The 18752-nt window shown below is 37.8% G+C and overlaps 1 protein-coding gene across 1 annotated transcript in view; it reads left to right on the top strand.

Annotated features, from left to right (window-relative positions):
• The window catches only part of DCC (DCC netrin 1 receptor), a 1113394-nt gene that overhangs the window by 701134 nt on the left and 393508 nt on the right, over window positions 1–18752 (top strand). The window contains exons 10-12 of the mRNA XM_007935560.2: window positions 2360–2508; window positions 4433–4571; window positions 10585–10634. Coding sequence (XP_007933751.2) covers window positions 2360–2508; window positions 4433–4571; window positions 10585–10634 — 338 coding nt within the window. The remainder of the gene's footprint in view (window positions 1–2359; window positions 2509–4432; window positions 4572–10584; window positions 10635–18752) is intronic.

Genomic DNA, 18752 nt, shown 5'->3' with positions numbered 1-18752 from the left:
ACCTGACCCAAGCCATATTATATTCAATCACTTCATATACATGTGAAAGCTGGACAGTGAATAAAGAAGACTGAAGAAGAGTTGATGTCTTTGAATTATGGAGTTGGTGAAGAATACTGAAAATACCGTGGACTGCCAGAAGAATGAATAAATCTTTCCTGGAGGAAGTGCAGCTGAAATGTTCCTTGGAAGTGAGAAGGGCCAGACTTTGTCTCAACTGCTTTGGTCATGTAGTCAGAAGGGACCATTCCCCGGAGAAGGATATCATTCTTGGTAAAGTGGAGAGTTACCAAAAAGGGGGAGGCCCTCAATTTGATGGATTGACACAGTGACTGCAACGATGGACTGAAGTCTGGCAGGGATTGTGAGGATGGTGCGGGATGAGGCTGGATTTCATTGTGTTGTTCCTGGTATCACTATGAGTTGGTGTTGACTTGAGGACACACAACAACAACTCAGGTCATATTGTCAGAAGGGACCATTTGGAATGACACAGTGGCTGCAACGGTGGGTGTAAGTATAGCAAGGATTGTGAGGATGGTGCACAACAAGGCAGTGTTTCATTCTGTTGTACATAGGATTGCTATGAGTTGGAGGAAACTCGATAACACCTAATAATGACACAATAATGTGAACTCAATATTGAAACACATCTGGCCACAAGGCAGTGGCATCATTAAGGTTGGTGTCTCCTAGTGCAGGAACTCATGGTGTCATCCCTCCCATGGATGTTCTCCATACCACACCATACAGAATCTTTAAAAAAAGAACCCAACTCACTGCCATCGAGTTGTGTCTGACTCATAGCGACCCCTCTTTGGGTTTCTGTGGCAGTATCTCTGCGGAAGTAGATTGCCCAACCTTCCTTCCGAGGAGTGGTTGGTGAGTTTGAACCACCAGCCTTCTGGTTAGCAGTCAAATGCCTTAGGCACTATGCCACCAGAGCTCACTACAGAATCCTTAGTAATGTTTATCACTAATTTTAATCATAGAGTAATATGTGACAAACAAACAAACAAACTCACTGCCATCGAGTCAGATCTGATTCATAGCAACCCCTCCTTGGGTTTCTGAGGTGGTATCACTACGGAAGTAGATGTAGTTGTAAATTGCTTAAATGTACTATTTAGACTACATGAATACTAACAACAAAAATGATCTGTAAAATCTTTCTACATACAATTACATTTTTAGTTATAACATTATTAGCACCTAAGCAAGAGCCTTTTCTTAATTTTCCCTTTTCCATTAATTAGTACTTCATTCTCAAAAAGGTTATTGATATAGGTTCACAAATACTAATTACCACAATATTGTTGCTAAAAATTAAAAAATTTGATAAAATCAGTGACTGTAAAAACTGGCATGACAAAAACAACAGTGCACGCTTGCAGCACATGTACATAAAGCCGCATGGTTCAAAGCATCATTGCCATTGGAAAATAATGACAGCTCTGACCTGAGTGCATTAGAAGGTTCAAAAAGTAACTTAACATAGAGTTTTAGCCTTGTAAGTATATCGATCCATGTACAGTTGGGCTTATGAAAAATCTATTTGTTGTTATAACTACAGGGATATTTTTATTAAAAAAAAGTAAGTTTCTGCTGAAACACTGCACAAAAATTTTATAGACAGGTTTTGATGTCACCCTCTATGACAGTGTCTCTTAGTGGGATCCATACCCCCCACATTCTTTAGTGAAGTCACTGCCACAAGGATTTTGATTAAGCAACTGTGGACCTGAGTTAGCAAATTTCATTAGCAAGAAAGCTACTATCCTTGATTAAATAAAGAAAAAGTTACCAAAAAAAATAAAATGCTGGGCAATGGAATTGAGAAGAAAATCTTGAACTTCATTTAAAGAACTCAGGATTGGGCAAGATTTTAAAATGCTGATTTAAATAAACACAATGTGGTAAATTACTCCTAGCTGTGCTGCCTATTTGGATTATAAATTGAACCGTAATGTACAAGTGTTAATAATTATACATTATCTCTTTTTTCCTGCAGTTATTAGCAATGCTCAGGCAAAGCCAAACTGGTATATGGAAAATTTTCCAAACTAAGAATTTAGATTAAGGGTCCCATTATTCCTCTGCCTTTAATCTAGCCGCTTATACTCTTTGGCCAGTTTCCTCAGCTATAAAATGAAATAAGTAATCTAGGTTAATATAAGTTCTCTTCTGAATTTTAAAATGAAATAAATTCTAAAATTCCATTGTATTTTATATTATTATCCCATGTGGTTCTAAAGAAGAGTATATGCTGCTATATGAATTTCCCTAAAATCTAAAACATATAATATCTTTGTTTTACAAAAAGAACCCTCTTACACGAATCAATTTCTTTTTATTTCAGTGCAAGTTCCAGGGCCAGTAGAAAACCTGCAAGCTGTATCTACTTCACCTACCTCAATTCTTGTTACCTGGGAACCCCCTGCCTATGCAAACGGTCCAGTCCAAGGTTACAGATTGTTCTGCACTGAGGCATCCACAGGAAAAGAACAGGTAGGCAAGAGGCCAGGCCACACCGCTTACATCAAGTGGTTGGCTCAAGGGCTAAGAAATGGTTGAAGACCTACGAGAGCTTGATTCAGTCCAGTGTTCGGTACATTAATTGGATAGCAGATTAATTTTAAAACATTTGTTGTTGGAAACGTTGAGTAGTTTAATTGAATTCTGGCATTGAGAAAAACAAATGGGCAATGAGATGGGGTCAAGATAAAGGATGCCCATGTTCTGGTTAAGAACAGGAGTGGCCTGGGCCAGCGTATCCACATTTGCATTAACTGGCCTGCACCAGGAATCATTGGCATTTTCAGTCTTTACCCTAAAGTGTCATAGCCTCTGTACTTAATGGCTTTAGGCAAACCACTTCTCTCATCCTGATACATTTTTTGTAATTTCTGTCCTCTCTCCATCATGCCAACAATTGCTGTTGAGTCAATTCTGACTCAGAGCAACCCCATCCATGTATATCAGAGTAGAACTGTGCTCAAAAGGATTGTCCATGGCTGTGATCTTTTGGAAATAGATTATCACTGGACCTTCCTTCCAAGGCACATCTGGGTGTATTTGAACTTCCAACCTTTCAGTTTGCATCTGAGCACATTAACTGTTTATAACATCCAAGGATTTCACCACCTGGCTATCACTTACACCTATCAGTACACCTTCCTCTAAAATCCCGTCCTTCCACTACTTACACATTGCCTCTAATCTGTGGTTAACACAGATATCTCAAAGTAGGTGAATTGGAATTTCAGGTAAAGAGGAAAGAAATCTTTAGTGAGGCACATGAAATGCAGCCATTTTCTTTCGTTACATGTGTATGACTGTTGAGATGTCTTACTTCCAGATTCTCAACTTTGTGTGGGTAAAGATAATAATAGGCAGGTGTATAATTAAATTGGAAAGACAGAGACATGACCTTGGAATACCTGGGTTATGATAACATGTTGTGAAGATTGCAAGTACAATGTGATACATGCTTCCACATAAACTGAATGATGTGGATTATTTTATTTTAAAATGTGTATTGCAACAGGTCTATTCAGACAGAATTCAAGTCCCAACTTATGTGATGGAGCGTTACCATGAGCTCCTTCTACATAATCATTCTTTTTTTTTAATGTGTTTGTTTATGATTTTCTTGCTGTCCCCATGCTGTTTTAGTTCTTATTTGTCCCTTTTCCATTCTATCCACTTTTCTATATGTTTTATTTCTTCAATAATATGCCTTTTACCAAACCCTTCACATAAATCAAACAACAGAGTCATTCAAGATGGAGGTGTGTGTACTGATCACCATGCAGAGCTGAATAATGCATCTTCTAGAGTGAATTGGCTCTAATTTCCTGCATGACCTTCGCCTCTAGTACCTTATTTTCTGCAGCTCTGAAGTGGTGGAAACAGTTCCAACCTACCTCCCAACATTTTGGGACATAAAAATCATGGCCAAGTATCTGTCAGTTTCAAGAGCCATGGATGTATTATAGCAGGGGCAGGAAAAAAAAAAATAACTATTTTTTAGTGAATTATTCAATTGGGGCTACACGAGTAATTGTCTGTTTGTATGGACTCTATGCCTATGGAGCTCTGTTCCTATGGACTTGGCAAGCTGCTCTCTACCTGCCAGGTTTCTGTGTGGGTGGAATAACCCACACTGTTCAATGTATTGGGTAGTGTTAAACAAATTGGAGAAGAATGACTGTAAAAATAGCATGGTGCTGTTTTAACAAGGAGTCTGCACAGGATTTGGGGCTTTCGTGGGGGAGTCTGTGTCACAAGTTAGGTTTTACAGCAACTCATTATAATGCTAGGGTGTAGTTTTGTAAGAGTCTAATATCCAATCTGCTGGTTGCACAGAATGACTGCCATTTCTGCTTTAATGTGCCTCCTTAATAACAGTTTTGGTGTTTTATGTCTTCAGAATATAGAGGTTGATGGACTATCTTATAAGCTGGAAGGCCTGAAAAAATTCACGGAATACAGTCTTCGATTCTTAGCTTATAATCGCTATGGGCCAGGAGTATCAACTGATGATATCACAGTGGTTACACTCTCTGATGGTAAGTAAGTGACAGTGACACTTCAATGTATATTTATTATAATTAAAAAGAATATTGTATATATTTCTGCATTCCATTTTCAAGGCTGACTGAAGTTTTCGGGAAGGTGTATTAGCACAAAATAGAACTTAGGCTTGTTCACTCACACGATGGCTGTCAAATTTAAGCTTTCATTCAAAGTATATAATCTGAATCAAAGATGTACTAATTGGGAATCCTCAATTATGAGTACTGCTTAAGAGCTCAAATTAAGTTGTTTACATTTTTATTTCTATAAATACACTAATTTATTAAAAAAAAAAAAACATATTTGTGCCAGTAAGTGGACACATTTGTACTGGCTTGATTTTTTTGTGCATCCTTTCTAATAGGTGGGAGACTATTAATAATGTAAACAGACAATCCCCCTATATGCACATCTTAATGTAAGATATATCATCAAGAATTCAGCGAGAGATTATTAAACTGAGATATGAAAATGTATACATTCAGTTGTTTGTTGCCAAAGCTATGAAAGATTAGGTATATTTTCTTAAATGCAGTAAAAGAAAGAAGGAATTTGCAATGAAGAGGAAGAATTTAACAAAGGAGCAGTAGGGGAAATTAGAGATCTAAGGAATGGACAATAATGAAATGTTGGGAAATTTAATAAAAAGTGAAAACACAGCACAGTACAATCTATTATGTGGGCATTATGAGAACTCAGGTACAGAGACACAGATATGACCCCCATGAATATGAAAAAGGCAACAAGGTATCCTTTTTCAGCAGCAATTCTCATATTGGTTTGTGTAATTCTACAAATTATTGATCTTTTGAATTACAAACAACTTTCAGTGTTGAATCGTTGACTGATTCATCATTCCTTAATCTGGGAATGTATATGGTCAGATGTTTCACATAATTATCAATGAGACAAAGAAGGAGGCACATGTGACCAAGCCCAGCAAAAGAGGACATGAGAGTAAAATAAAGCTCATTCGCAGTTTCCACTTAGATAAAATGTGTTTTATATGTGATACCATTTCAGTATCATTTTTTGTGTAATTCTAATGCCCATCCATGCAATTCTGTTATTGAAGGCAGAACAGAATATTTATTGGCAGAATAAATTAATTCACAACTTATAATTACAAAAATAAAAGAAAAACAAATGGAAATGAATACTTTACATAATTTATGTAGATTTAATTCACACTCTGAACTCTAATACTGTGGCCCTATTCTCCACTTTAGTCATAAATGTCCAAAGTGAGAAAGATAGATTATTACTCATTAGGCCCAGAATTATCTTTTGGCAGTGTTGCTACATTTAGGACTTAGAAAATGCCTGTCATTAAATAAAAGGATTTCATGACCCTGACTCCAACAAGCATCTCTAGGCAAAGAAAGCAGACACCTTTGATAGGAGAAAGGAGGGACGTCATGGCCACTTCGGTGTGGGCACTCTGACCTCACCTGCATCTGTCTTCACCATCAGCTCATCGATTTTAATTCTCAACAACAATAACCCCCACATTCTTGGCTTCCACTCCCTTGTTATCCAGCCCCCTTCTATCTACTTCAGTCTGATATCTCCTCTCTACTGAAGCTGTGCATGCTGAGGTCACTATGACATTTAGATGGTTTCAATCACACTGAATAGTCACCTTCTTCCCAGCTCTCAGTCATGAAGCCTGCTGCTTCATTTTTTTTTGGGGGGGGGGATGTTGTGAAAATTAAATGCACTGATCTATGTGAGCACCTGAAAAATACATGGCATATATTTAAGTGTTTAATAAATGTTATCTGTGCCAGTATACACATCTGTACACATCACTTGTTGCTGTTGTTAATTGCCTTCAAGTGGACTTCAATTCATGGGGACGCTATGTGTAACAGAACAAAACAGGGCCCTATGCATAGTCCTGGCCTATCATCATGCTTGTTGGTGTGCTAGAGTCCACTGCTGTGGCTATAGAGCCAGTCCATCTCGTCCAAGGTTCCCTTCATTTTCCCTCACTCTCTGCTTCACCTGTTTGGTGATATCCTTTTGTAGCAATTGGTCACAAGCTCCTTAGTTTAAGAATTGATGCTATCTTCTTCTTTGTGTCCATAATTCAGTATATATTTATTGTTTTAATCAGAGAGTTCAGCCAAACTGTACAAATGTTTGTATGCATAATATCTCTAGGTCCCATTTGCCCCATTTATGAGACTAATTAATAGATGACTGTATCTAAATGAATCTGTATTGTAGAGAACATCATATTTCTTTTTTTTTTTTTTTTAATTTATCTCTATCTAACTAACAGCGTTCCCTCCCCTCCCCTCCCACCCCTGGTAACCAACAAAGAAAATTTCCTTCAATAGATAAACCTTTCCTTAACTTTTACAATAAAGGACTAATACAATATTTGTCCTTTTGTGATTGACTTATTTCACTCAGCATAATGTCCTCGTGTTATTTCCTTTGTTGCTGTTGTTTTAGTATATGCTGAATATTTGTTCTTGTCCTTTTTTATTGTGATATGAAGGTTTATCATTTTTCTTTGAGGTTACCCTATGATTTATAATTTTATCCCCGAGTTTAGAAGAGTCCATTCTATCTTTCAACTTTCTTAACTTCCTCACCATTTAGAACTTCTGTGACTATATAGTCTTTTCCCTCTTTTTGTTTGTAGTTGTCCTCACTTGATAAAATTTAAATTTCCAGAGGTGTTATAAAAACCTTTAATAGGTCAAGGAACCCTAGAAAAGTCATTGTATTTCAGTTCTTTGTTGTTGTTGTTGTTGTAAAACTCTCTAAAAATATGAGACTTCAGTTTGAGTCATTTGGCCAAAGGCTAAAAGAGGTTAGAACTGGGACTCAAGATTTATTCAAATCTGTTCAAGTAAAGACAACATCAACACTCATGGCTGCCAACAGGACAGGTCACCATACGGGACAGTGTGCCAGCTGGTCGGCATAGTGATGCACTGCAGTGCAGATACACCGGTCCCCTGAGTGCCTGCTTTTTTTCAGAGACAACAAAGGCAAAGGTGAAAATGTAGACGCACAGGTAGTGAGAAGGAAATGGAAGGTTCAAGGTTTCCTGGACAGGTATTAATTGGGTCTGATAATTATCTCCAGCGTAGGGGCATCCATTCACCATTATGGGCCACTGTGGTTCATACAAATGGTTTGTGCTGGGTGTGGCCCAACACTGATGAAGGAGCAGCCCTATGTAGGGGTCTGTTCTTTGGTGAATGGAAACTTCCACATAAATGGGATCCCGAAGGAACTTCACAACTGGGTAGTCATCAACAGTATAATAGGAGCTATAGTTTTTATCTTTGGCAATTTGAAGTTCCTGAGGAGTCCAGGCTGGATGTCAGGAAGGGGTGGTGGGAGGGTGAAAATCTGGACATTAGCTGGAAGAACATTGCTACTTACTGAGTAGCTGCAGCTGACTTGAAGCATGAATATAGTGTCACGGGTAATAGAACTACGGCTCCACGTTCTCACATCCCTAGATGCTATTAGTTGATTTTCATATACAGCCTGGTCTCCAGCCATCTGTCTTGTGGTACTGCAGGATGTAAAGGGGAACTGGAACAGGACAAAGGCACGTGTTGCTATCACAGCTTTACATTCGCTGTCATTCCCAAAGACCAAGCGCACAGAATCCAAGAGCAGTGGTGGTGAGGTCACATTCCCAGACACTGTGATGGAGAACTGGCCATCTTGGGAGCAGTGTGTTGTCACTGTGTTTCCATAGTAACAGGAATTCTCTTCAGTGTTGTAGCAGCAGCCTAGGGCTTGACAGTCTCCTTGAGTGATGGGTGAAGGAGCACATGACAGCCTGTCCCAGACTGGGACAGAGTCACAGAGGTCAGCATCTGGATTATCTCAAAGGTTTATAAGGCACTTGAGCACCTCTATCTCTGTCACCATCTCGTGTCCAGCTGTATCTGTTCCTTCAGCCCCAACTGGCAAGAGTAATTCTTATCATAAAAATTTATTTTGAGGCAACAGGAAAATTGAATAATAATAAAAATGAAAAGAAAATACTTTTTTTCCCCCTCAGATTTAATTATTCCGATGGTTTCTTTCTCCCTGCTCTGCTAAGGTGCTTATAATTTTTTTTTTTAAATCAGATTGTTGTTGTTGTTGTTATGTGCCATCGAGTCGGACCCGACTCATAGCAACCCCTCTTTGGGTTTCCGAGGCAGTATCATTACAGAAGAAGATTGCCCAACCTTCCTTCCAAGGGGTGGCTGGTGGGTTTGAACCGCCAGCCTTCTGGTTAACAGTCAAGCGCCTTAGCCACTACACTACCAGAGTTCCTTAAAAATCAGATTACCTGTACTTAATTGTTTTTCTAAGTAGAAATGCTATATTTCATTCATTTCTTCCACCTGGTATCAAGCTGGCCTACAGAAGTTCACTACTTCAAACCATTGGGAATTTAGAGTGTAAAATCTAAGAAGTCTGATATTAGTATAGTACATTACCTACAACCCTTATGAAGCCCCAAGATGAGAAGTTGAACATTGAAACAAAATAAACGATTGTCATTCTAATCATGTCCACAAAGGTTCAAGAGCTAATACTTAAGTATATATTAATTTATTCATTCATTCAGTCAGTCAATAAATACCACTTAAATATCAGTTTAGAGAATATAAAAATGAGTCAGACATATGCCACACCTTCATGGTGACTACTATTCAGAAGGTAAAATCAGAGGAAGGAATAATTAACACACATAAACTTATAAGTATCCTAGGAAAATATGCATATAGATGAAGTTTAAGGAAAAGAAGGGAACGTATGAAAAAAAAAAATGGCCCTTAAACTCTTGAAAATGCCAAAGAGCGTTTATTTCATATTAAATTTATCAATTTGCCATGGAAAGTTTGGAAATGCTCATTTGATAATATGTAGATTAGTATGTCTTAAGTATTTTTTGAATGCTGCTCCTATTCTAGTTGTAGGGCAGGGAACTTTATTTTATTTATGGTTCATCCCAGGCATCCAGACTAATGGCTGGCACATAACAGCCATTCAGTGACTAGTTGTCTGTGAATTACTCACATGATAGAATATGAGCTTTTTTATAGAGTAAAGATTCATTACAAGTATTCAAAATAGAGTCAGATATGTTCTTCCTTCTGCCGTGAAGAAGTGGAATCATCGAAATGCAGGGAAGAGATAAGAAATACCTAAAGAACCCACAAAGGGGAAAAAAAAAAAAAAAACCCTACTCCTTTGTTAATAGAATTGATTCACCAAATACTCTGGTAGCATAGTGGCTAAGACACTTGCCTGCGAACCAGATGGCTGGCGGTTCAAACCCACCAGCCACTCCTCGGAAGGAAGGTTGGGCAATCCTACTTCCGTAGTGATACTGCCTCGGAAACCCAAGGAGGGGTCGCTATGAGTCGGGCTGACTCGACGGCACATAACAACAACAACAACCTGGTTTCGTCAATGAAACAAAGCTTTAATTACATAAAGCTAAAAACTGGGATATATTTCAAAATATATTTTCCTTTTTGCTTTTAAGAGATCATAGGGATTACAATAAATGGATTAAGCATCATGTCTGACCATTAGAATGACATTATTTCATCATAAAACCATGCAGATCCTGAATGCACAATATCTTTAAGTCTTTAAACCCACTCTAGGAAATCATGTGTGTATATGTATATGTATGTGTGTTTAATTGGTTTATCTGGGAAGGTTATCACAAGAAAGCTATGATTAAATGTCAGTACGTGGTGTCATAGTAGTCATTCTGTTGCCTACCTATTTTGAAGTCTCACCAAATGAGTAACTGGCTACCAAATGAGAAAAAAAATAAACAGATATAGTAATGTTTTCATGTCTTCAAGTAAATTTTGAAATGTTACATGGATTAACTTATGTAATTATTATTACATTATAAATTGTGAGGAAAGACACACTGTTTCTTTCAAAAAAAGGATTGGGGTTTCTCTTCCAGATTTTGGCAGTAACCATTCCAAATATTTTTATTCCTTTTAGTGCCAAGTGCTCCACCACAGAACATCTCCCTGGAAGTGGTTAATTCGAGGGTAAGTTGGCCAATTTTTCACTACTTCATGACCTAGTATGCACAACTTGTACTCTTTCAGTGGCCATGTTGGGTGCAAAATGGCCACCTTAGTGTAAAGAAGCATTCCAGAAGAGCACAATGAGTGGCATTAATCTCAAATCCCCCTCTGTGAGACTTGGATACATTAAATGAGGGATTTGCTTACTTCTAGTATAATAATTTTATAAATTGTATAAAGATTGAGGAATATGCCATCAGCAAACAAAGAGGTCTGTGTTATATATATATATTCACCAGGACATAACTCTAGCAAAGTCCTAGACAAAGCAAATGAACATGGGAATGAATGAAACAATTGAAACAGGTGGGATAAAGAAAACCTTCGAGTTTCCTATCAGTATAATTGGAATTTAATATTCATCATCTATATTTTCCCTTAGAAATATAGACATTGAGAGTCATTCTTAAAGTCCAGTAAGGTTATATTTATGAAACCATGCTACACAGTGATGAATGTTTTCCTGGCTTGAAAAGTTGGTATGACTTTCAAAAGGTCATAATTTAGGCAAGGTATAGCAGAAGATAAGCAGCCTAATGCCAGAAATCGGTTTCTTATAAGCATCTCATTATTTCAAGTACATTTTAGGGTTGAAAATAAACCAAATCCATGCAGTGGGGTAGAACACAAAAGGTTGGTCTGGCTTTGACCCTGTCATCACCGGGTTGTGTATAATTGGGGAAATCATTTTACTCTTCCTGGACCTCAGTTTATTTACTTCTCAAGTGAGGATATTGACCTACATGACTTGTCAGATCTGGGAGACATCAGAGAAGATGTTTGGGTTTTAGAGAAAATCATGCCTTGAGATTTAATGCTAACTAATAACTGCATGTAGTCTTTGAAAAGTGTTCCAGCTCACCAAATCTGTTTCCACATTCATGTAGTGTACTAATGTCTACCTTATTTTTATGTCATAAAGGAGTAGAATTATATGCATTGGACCTAACCTGATGTTGATAATTGTTCCATCCCTCCATGTACAATTCCTTGCAGATGCAAATATGGACAATAAAGCCATGCTTTGTGACTTGATCAGCTTTGCATCTGTGGAATAAATGTGTCCTTTGGAGCTAGTGACAGTCTCCTAACATTATTATCTTCTTATATTTCTAGGCACTGTATTACATAGAAACTAGAAAAATAAATTTAAAATTAGAAGCATGGAAAATAAATGAATTTAAGGAGAAAAACATGAATAAAAGAAAAGAAAACCAGAAAAAAATATCACCCTAAAAAAGAGAAGCGTTTTTATTTGCAATAGTAATAAATATTTTACAAGGGTGCCACTCAGATTATGACATTGCTGACTGAAAGCCAACTATATTTTCACAATTATATTATGTTGTTACAATTATAATATGTTAATGAATGGAGTATAAAAAATATATTGTACTTTCTGTTGTTTTAATAACTTATTTTCCTTAGAACACAGACTGTACATAAGCAATTGTGTGTGTGTGTGTGTTCACATACTTTAAAAATGTGCTCCAGCAAAGGATAAATATTTTCTTCCTAACTGTGAATAATACATTATTGAATGATAATGGATAATACTGGATTAGGATGTTGTTGTTGTTGTTATGTGCCTGGATTTGGATAGGATTTACTATTTTCTGAAGAGAGAGCTCCTAGATTGATTTTTAACTAATTCATATATATGTGTGCACACATACAGTATGTATTCTCTCCTATAATATGCAGTGCTTCTAGAAACCTCCTGGCTTCCATCCTCTTGTAGATTATCTCTGGAACAGTACACTGCTAGAATTTGTAATTTGTTCATATGCTTTTCTGTGTGAATTCAGCAGGCCCACACATGGGAAAACCTCTCTCTCTCTTCTTCCACCTGTTATCTTATTTCTTAGTTTTTAAGGAATTATAAATTACTCTTCTTGAATATAACAACAACAACAACATTCTTGAATAGTTACTAAGAGTCAAAAAATTGGTTGATGAATAATGTACTTGAATAATATTTCTATTTTGATATTTTTCTCTTATGGAATAAAGGAAAGTATCTCAAATACATTAATATTTACTTCTGATTACTACCATTTCAAGGAAAAAAATGTATTTTAAAATACTTGTGGTTCAATAAGTATTGTGTTCTTTTAGACTAAAAACATTTTAGTGATTTTTAGGTAGTTCATTTTACTTCATAGTTTTTTTTCAGATGGAAGAAACAAAGTCCTTTGTTTGCAAAATATATTCTATATGATATTTGTGATGATAATTGATCAATTTTTGGCACTTAATAAGTGACACTTATTAATAGTTGTGCAAAAAGCTGGCTGGGGTTTTTGTATATAGAACAGACATGTCCTTAACCAAACCAGTTGCCATCGAGTTGATGCTAACCCATGGTAACTTTTCATGTGTCAGAATACAACTGTACTCCATAGGATTTTCAATGGCTGATTTTCCCAAAGTACATCATCACTAGTCCTTTCTTCTGAGGTGTTTCTGAGTGGACTTGAACCATGAACCTTTTTCTTACCAACCAAATGCATTAACCATTTGTATCACCCAGGGATTCCCCAGAGGTGATTTAGTGGGGGGAAAAAAAAAGCAACTCACTGCCATCAAGTTGACTCCATCTCATAGCAACCCTATAGGACAGAGTTTAATTGCCACGTGGGTTTCCAAGGCTATAAATCTTTATGGAAGCAGACTGCTTCATCCTTCTCCCATTGAGTAGCTCGTGGGTTCAAACCACCAACCTTTTGCTTAGTAGCCAAATGCTTTAGCCAACATATCACCAGAGTACCTTAAGAGGCTCTCATCAGGTATAAACTGATGATTTTTAGGTGCTTGTTAGAGTTACGAGCACCAATTAGCCAACTGGGCTCAAAAATCATGTTTATTTAGGGGTATTCAAACAGAGAGGTCCTTATGCATTTCAATAAATAAAAAGGGGAGGGGGGAGCAGATTTTCTTACTATATTGTCCTTGAAAACACAAAACAGTGTAACATCTTTACTAAACTGACATCACAGGACAGACTAGATTCTTTTCTGCAAGCTAACTGTGAGCATGAAATTTTGTGAGCAGGAATGATTTGATCTATATATATTGCTGTCGTTAGGTGCTGCTGAGGCAGCTCCCACTCATAGCCACCCAGACAACAGAACAAAACACTACCTGGTGCTGTGCCAGCCTCACCATCCTTGCTATACCTGAGCCCATCATTGCAACCACTGTGTCAATCCATCTCGTTGAGGGCCTTCCCCTTTTTTGTTGACCCTCCACTTTACCAAGCACGATACCCTTCTCCAGGGAATGATCCCTTCTGACAACATGACCTAAGTTCATGAAGGAACTTCTTCCTTTAATACCATTGGTTCTTGATCATATGTCACTTCCTGAAATGGATGAACATCAACCAATTCATTTTGGAACAGTGACTATCTATTCCTTCCATCTTCTTTTGATGTTTCCTTCATCAGTCGTTATTTTGCCCATAGAATCTTTCAGTATTTGCAACTCGAGGCTTGATATTTTTTCTTCAGTTCTTTCAGCTTGATAAATGCCAAAGGTGTTCTTCCCTTTAGGTTTTCTAACTCCAGCTCTTTGCACATTTCATTATAATAATTGTATTTGTCTTCTTGAGCTGCTCTTTGCCTCTTCTGTTCAGCTCTTTTATCTTGTCATTTCCTCCATTTGCTTTATCTACTCTCCATTCACAGGCAAGTTTTGGAGTATCTTCTGACATATATTTTGGTCTTTTCTTCCTTTCCTGTCTTTTTAATGACCTTTTGCTTTTTTCATGATGTTTTTGATGTCATCACATGATTCCTCTGGTTTTCAGTCATTGGTGTTAAGTGCATCAAATCTGTTCTTCAGATGGTCTCTAAATTCAGAAGGGATATAATCAAGGTCATATTTTGGCTCTGGAGGACTGGTTTGAATTGTCTTCAGCTTCATCTTGGACTTGCATATGAGCAGTTGATGGTCTGTTGCACAGTTAGCTCCTGATCTTGTTTTGGCTGAAGATATTGAGCTTCTCTATTGCCTCTTTCCACAGATGTAGTCAATTTGATTCCAGTGTGTTCCATCTGGTGAAGTGTAGCTGCCATTTTTGTTGTTGAAAAAAGGTGTTTGCAATGAATAAGTCATTGCTCTTGCACAATTCTATCATGCCATCTCCACTGTCATTTTCATCACCATAGTTTCCAACTACTGGTGATTCTTCTTTGTTTCCAACTTTTGCATTGCAATCACCAGTGATAATCAGCATATCTTGATTGCATGTTTGGTCCATTTCAGACTGCAGACATCAGTAAAAATCTTCAATGTCCTCATCTTTTGCTTTGGTGGTTGGTGTGTAAATTTGAGTAATAGCAGTATTAACTGGTCTGCCTTGCAGGGGTATGGATGTTATCCTATCACTGACAGCATTATACTTCAGGATAGATCTTGAAACATTCTTTGTGATGATGAATGCCGTGCCATTCCTCTTCAATTTTTCATTCCCAGCTTAGTAGATCATATGGTTGTCTGGTTCAAAATGGCCAAAAACAGTCTACTAAAGCTCACTAGTGCTTAGGATAATGATCTTTATGTGTTCCATTTCATTTTTTGACAACTTCCAATTTTCCTAGATTCATATTTTGTACATTTCATGGTCTGATTATTACTGGATGTTTGCAACTATTTCTTCCCATTTTGAGCCATGCCACATCAGTAAATGGAGGTCCCGAAAGCTTTACTCCATTCCCATTATTAAGGTTGGCTCTACTCTGAGAGAGGGGCTCTGGTAGTGTAGTGCCTAAGGCACTTGACTGCTAACCAGAAGGCTGGTGGTTCAAACCCACCAGCTACTCCTCAGAAGGAAGGTTGGGCAATATACTTCCGGAATGATACTGCCTCGGCAACCCAAGGAGGCGTCACTATGAGTCAGGGCTGACTTGATGGCACATAACAACAACAAAAACTGCTCTGAGAAGCAGGTCTTTCCCAGTCATAGTTTATGTGCCTTTTGAACTGAGGGACTCATCTTCCATCAATATGTTGGTCAATATTTCAGGGCTATTCATAAAATTTTCCAATAATATATTATATAGTGTTTCACTGCTATTTCTAAGGTTTTCACTGACCAATACTTTGAGAATTGGAGGGTCCATTCCTCCAAGACTGTCATGGTCTGGAAGCTCCACTGAAACCTCTCCACCATGGGTGACCCTGCTGGTATTTGAAATACCAATGGCATAGCCTCCAGCCTCACAGCAACACACAAGCCACCACTGTAGACAAACTGACAGTTGAGTCAGTATAAATCTATATACTATATATAGAAAGATAGATAGATCTCTACCTATCTGTCTGTCTGTCTATCTATCTATATCTATATATGAATACTAGATTTCAGTAATAATAGGTCTTAATGAGGTAGCTGTTTCTTATACTAGAATTTCTTTGTAAAGTAATTTACAAGGAAAGAGAAAATAATGCTTTGTAGTATGGACTTTGAAATATGAATTATTAGAAAAAGTTTTTATAAACTTTTATAATTTTCTTATAAATTTCCTTTGGAATTCAATAAGTATTTGAAGAAATAAATATTGTAAATTAGTTAGTTGCTTTATTTATAAAGCACAAGTTTATAGAATTCAAATATGTTGTCATTTGACTATTTTCCTATGTCCAATCCAAAAGTTCTGTGGATAAGACCATTTAGATAGAGTCTACTGAAATTACTAGGCCTTTGAGATCTTGGAAAGTCACTGTGCCTTTGTCACTTATTCAGCATTTACTGGTATCCACTGTGTCTCAAGTATAATACTGACCTTTTGTCATGGAGCTCACAGTTCAATAGAAAGACATGTGAGATAAAAACTACCTTTCACATGCCTTGAACATTGCTTCCTTTTAAGAATTATATGAGATCCAAATAACAACAGTAACTCTAAAGCCCAGATGAGAATTTTAGGGGACAGAGAGTCTATGGTAATGGTGCTGAAACAATATGGGCAGAGATAGTGAGAACAGTGACGTAATATAAAGAAGGTAACATTGTGTGGATCATAACAAATTACAAAGAACATTTAGAAGAATGGGAATTCCAGAACACTTAGTTGGGCTCATGAGGAACCTGTACACAGAGCAGGAAGTAGTTGTTCAAACAGAAGAAGGGAATACGGCATGGTTTGAAATCAGGAAAGGAGTGCATCAGGGTTGTATCCTTTCACCATAGTTATTCAATCTGTATGCTGAGCAAATAATCCAAGAAGCTGGGCTATATGAAGAAGAATGAAGCATCAGGATTGGAGGAAGGCTCATTAACAACCTGCAATATGCAGACAACACAACTTTGCTTGCTGAAAGTGAGGATGACTTGAGGCACTTATTGATGAAGATTAAAAACTACAGCCTGCAGTATGGATTACACCTCAACATAAAGAAAACAAAAATCCTCACAACTGGACCAGTAGTCAGCATCACAATAAATGGAGAAAAAAATGAAGTTGTCAAAGATTTCATATTGCGTAGTGCCTAAGGCACTTGACTGCTAACCAGAAGGCTGGCAGTTCAAACCCACCAGCCACTCCTCGGAAGGAAGGTTGGGCAATCTACTTCCGTAATGATACTGCCTCAGAAACCCAAGGAGGGGTCACTATGAGTCAGGGCCGAATCGACAACACATAACAGGCTCCACAATAAACACCCATGGAAGCACCAGTCAAGAAATCAGATGACGCTCTCCTCATCCAGAGCAAAGGAGAATGAAGAAAATCAAAGACACATGGAAACTATTAGTCCAAGTGATTGGTACACCATGTGATCCTCAGCCTATAAACTATGAGACCAGAAGAACTAAATGGTGCCTGGCTACCACTGTCAACACTCAGAGGATCTATGTAGGAGATCCTGGATAGAGTGGGAGAACAATGTGAAGCAAGACTCAAATTCATTAAAAAAAAAAGAAAGAAAGAACAAAAAAAAAAAAACCCTCACCCACTAGGTTTGCTGATCTGATAGAGCCTGATGGAACCACTGAAACTGTGGTTCCTAGCTGCTCTTTAGGTCTGGAATTGAACCCACTTCTGTGACTTCAGCCAAACAAAAGACAGATGTATGAGCTGAACATTTATATTAGGTAGATACAGTCCTTGGAGAGGTCAATAATGGGAGAATTGAAGGGTTGTGTATGCACAGGGAGACAGCTCAGGAGGCAGGAGTGCATGGGAGAGAAGGACACAGGGAAGAGGTAACTATGGAGAGGAAGTGGGAGGGGAGCTGTCTCATTGTGGTAAATTGTAGTCAATGTCATGAGACAAAGTGCATGGGAGCTGCTGTACAGAAAGTGAATTTTCTCTGTAAACTTTCACCCAAATCACAATACAAATTAAAAAAGAAAGAAAGAAAGAAATCGGGCAATATATTGCACTGGGCAAATCTGCTGCAAAAGACCTCTTTCAAGTGCTGAAGAGCAATGATGTCTCTTTGAAGACTAAGGTGTGACTAACCCAAACCATTGTATTTTCAATCTCCTCATATGCATATGAGAGCTGGACAATGAATAAGGAAGACTGAAGAAGAGTTGATGCTTTTGAGTTATGGTGTTGGCGAAAAATACTGAAAGTATCATGGACTGCCAGAAAAACTAAGAAATCTGTCCTGGAAGAAATGCAGCCGAAATGCTCCTTGGAAGTGAGAATGGCCAGACTTCATCTCACCTACTTAGGTCATGTTGTCTGAAGGAACCATTCCCTGGAGAAGGATATCATGCTTGGTAAAGTAGGTCAGAGAAAAAGGAGAAGCCCCTCAATGAGATGGATTGACCCATGGCTGCAACGATGGGCTCAGTGTAATGTGGATTGTGAGGCTGGCACAGGACCGGGCAGTATTTTGTTCTGTTGTACATAGTGTAGCTGCGAGTTGGAGCTGACTCAATGGCACCTAATAACAACAACAGCAACCATGGTCAATGACGTGTACATATAATAATCACTGATAGACTATGTTTTTTGTATATGTTTTCACATACACACACACACACACACACAATCACTAACAATCCATCTTAATCTAACCATATTTAATCTATTTCAGGACTTCAAAGTCAGCATTATTTCC

Source organism: Orycteropus afer, unplaced genomic scaffold (assembly GCF_000298275.1).
Source record: "Orycteropus afer afer isolate SDZICR_OR568_19922 unplaced genomic scaffold, OryAfe1.0 scaffold00029, whole genome shotgun sequence".
NCBI lineage: Eukaryota > Metazoa > Chordata > Mammalia > Tubulidentata > Orycteropodidae > Orycteropus > Orycteropus afer.
Note: the sequence above shows the minus strand (reverse complement) of the source record. Positions and strands in the feature narration are given on the sequence as shown.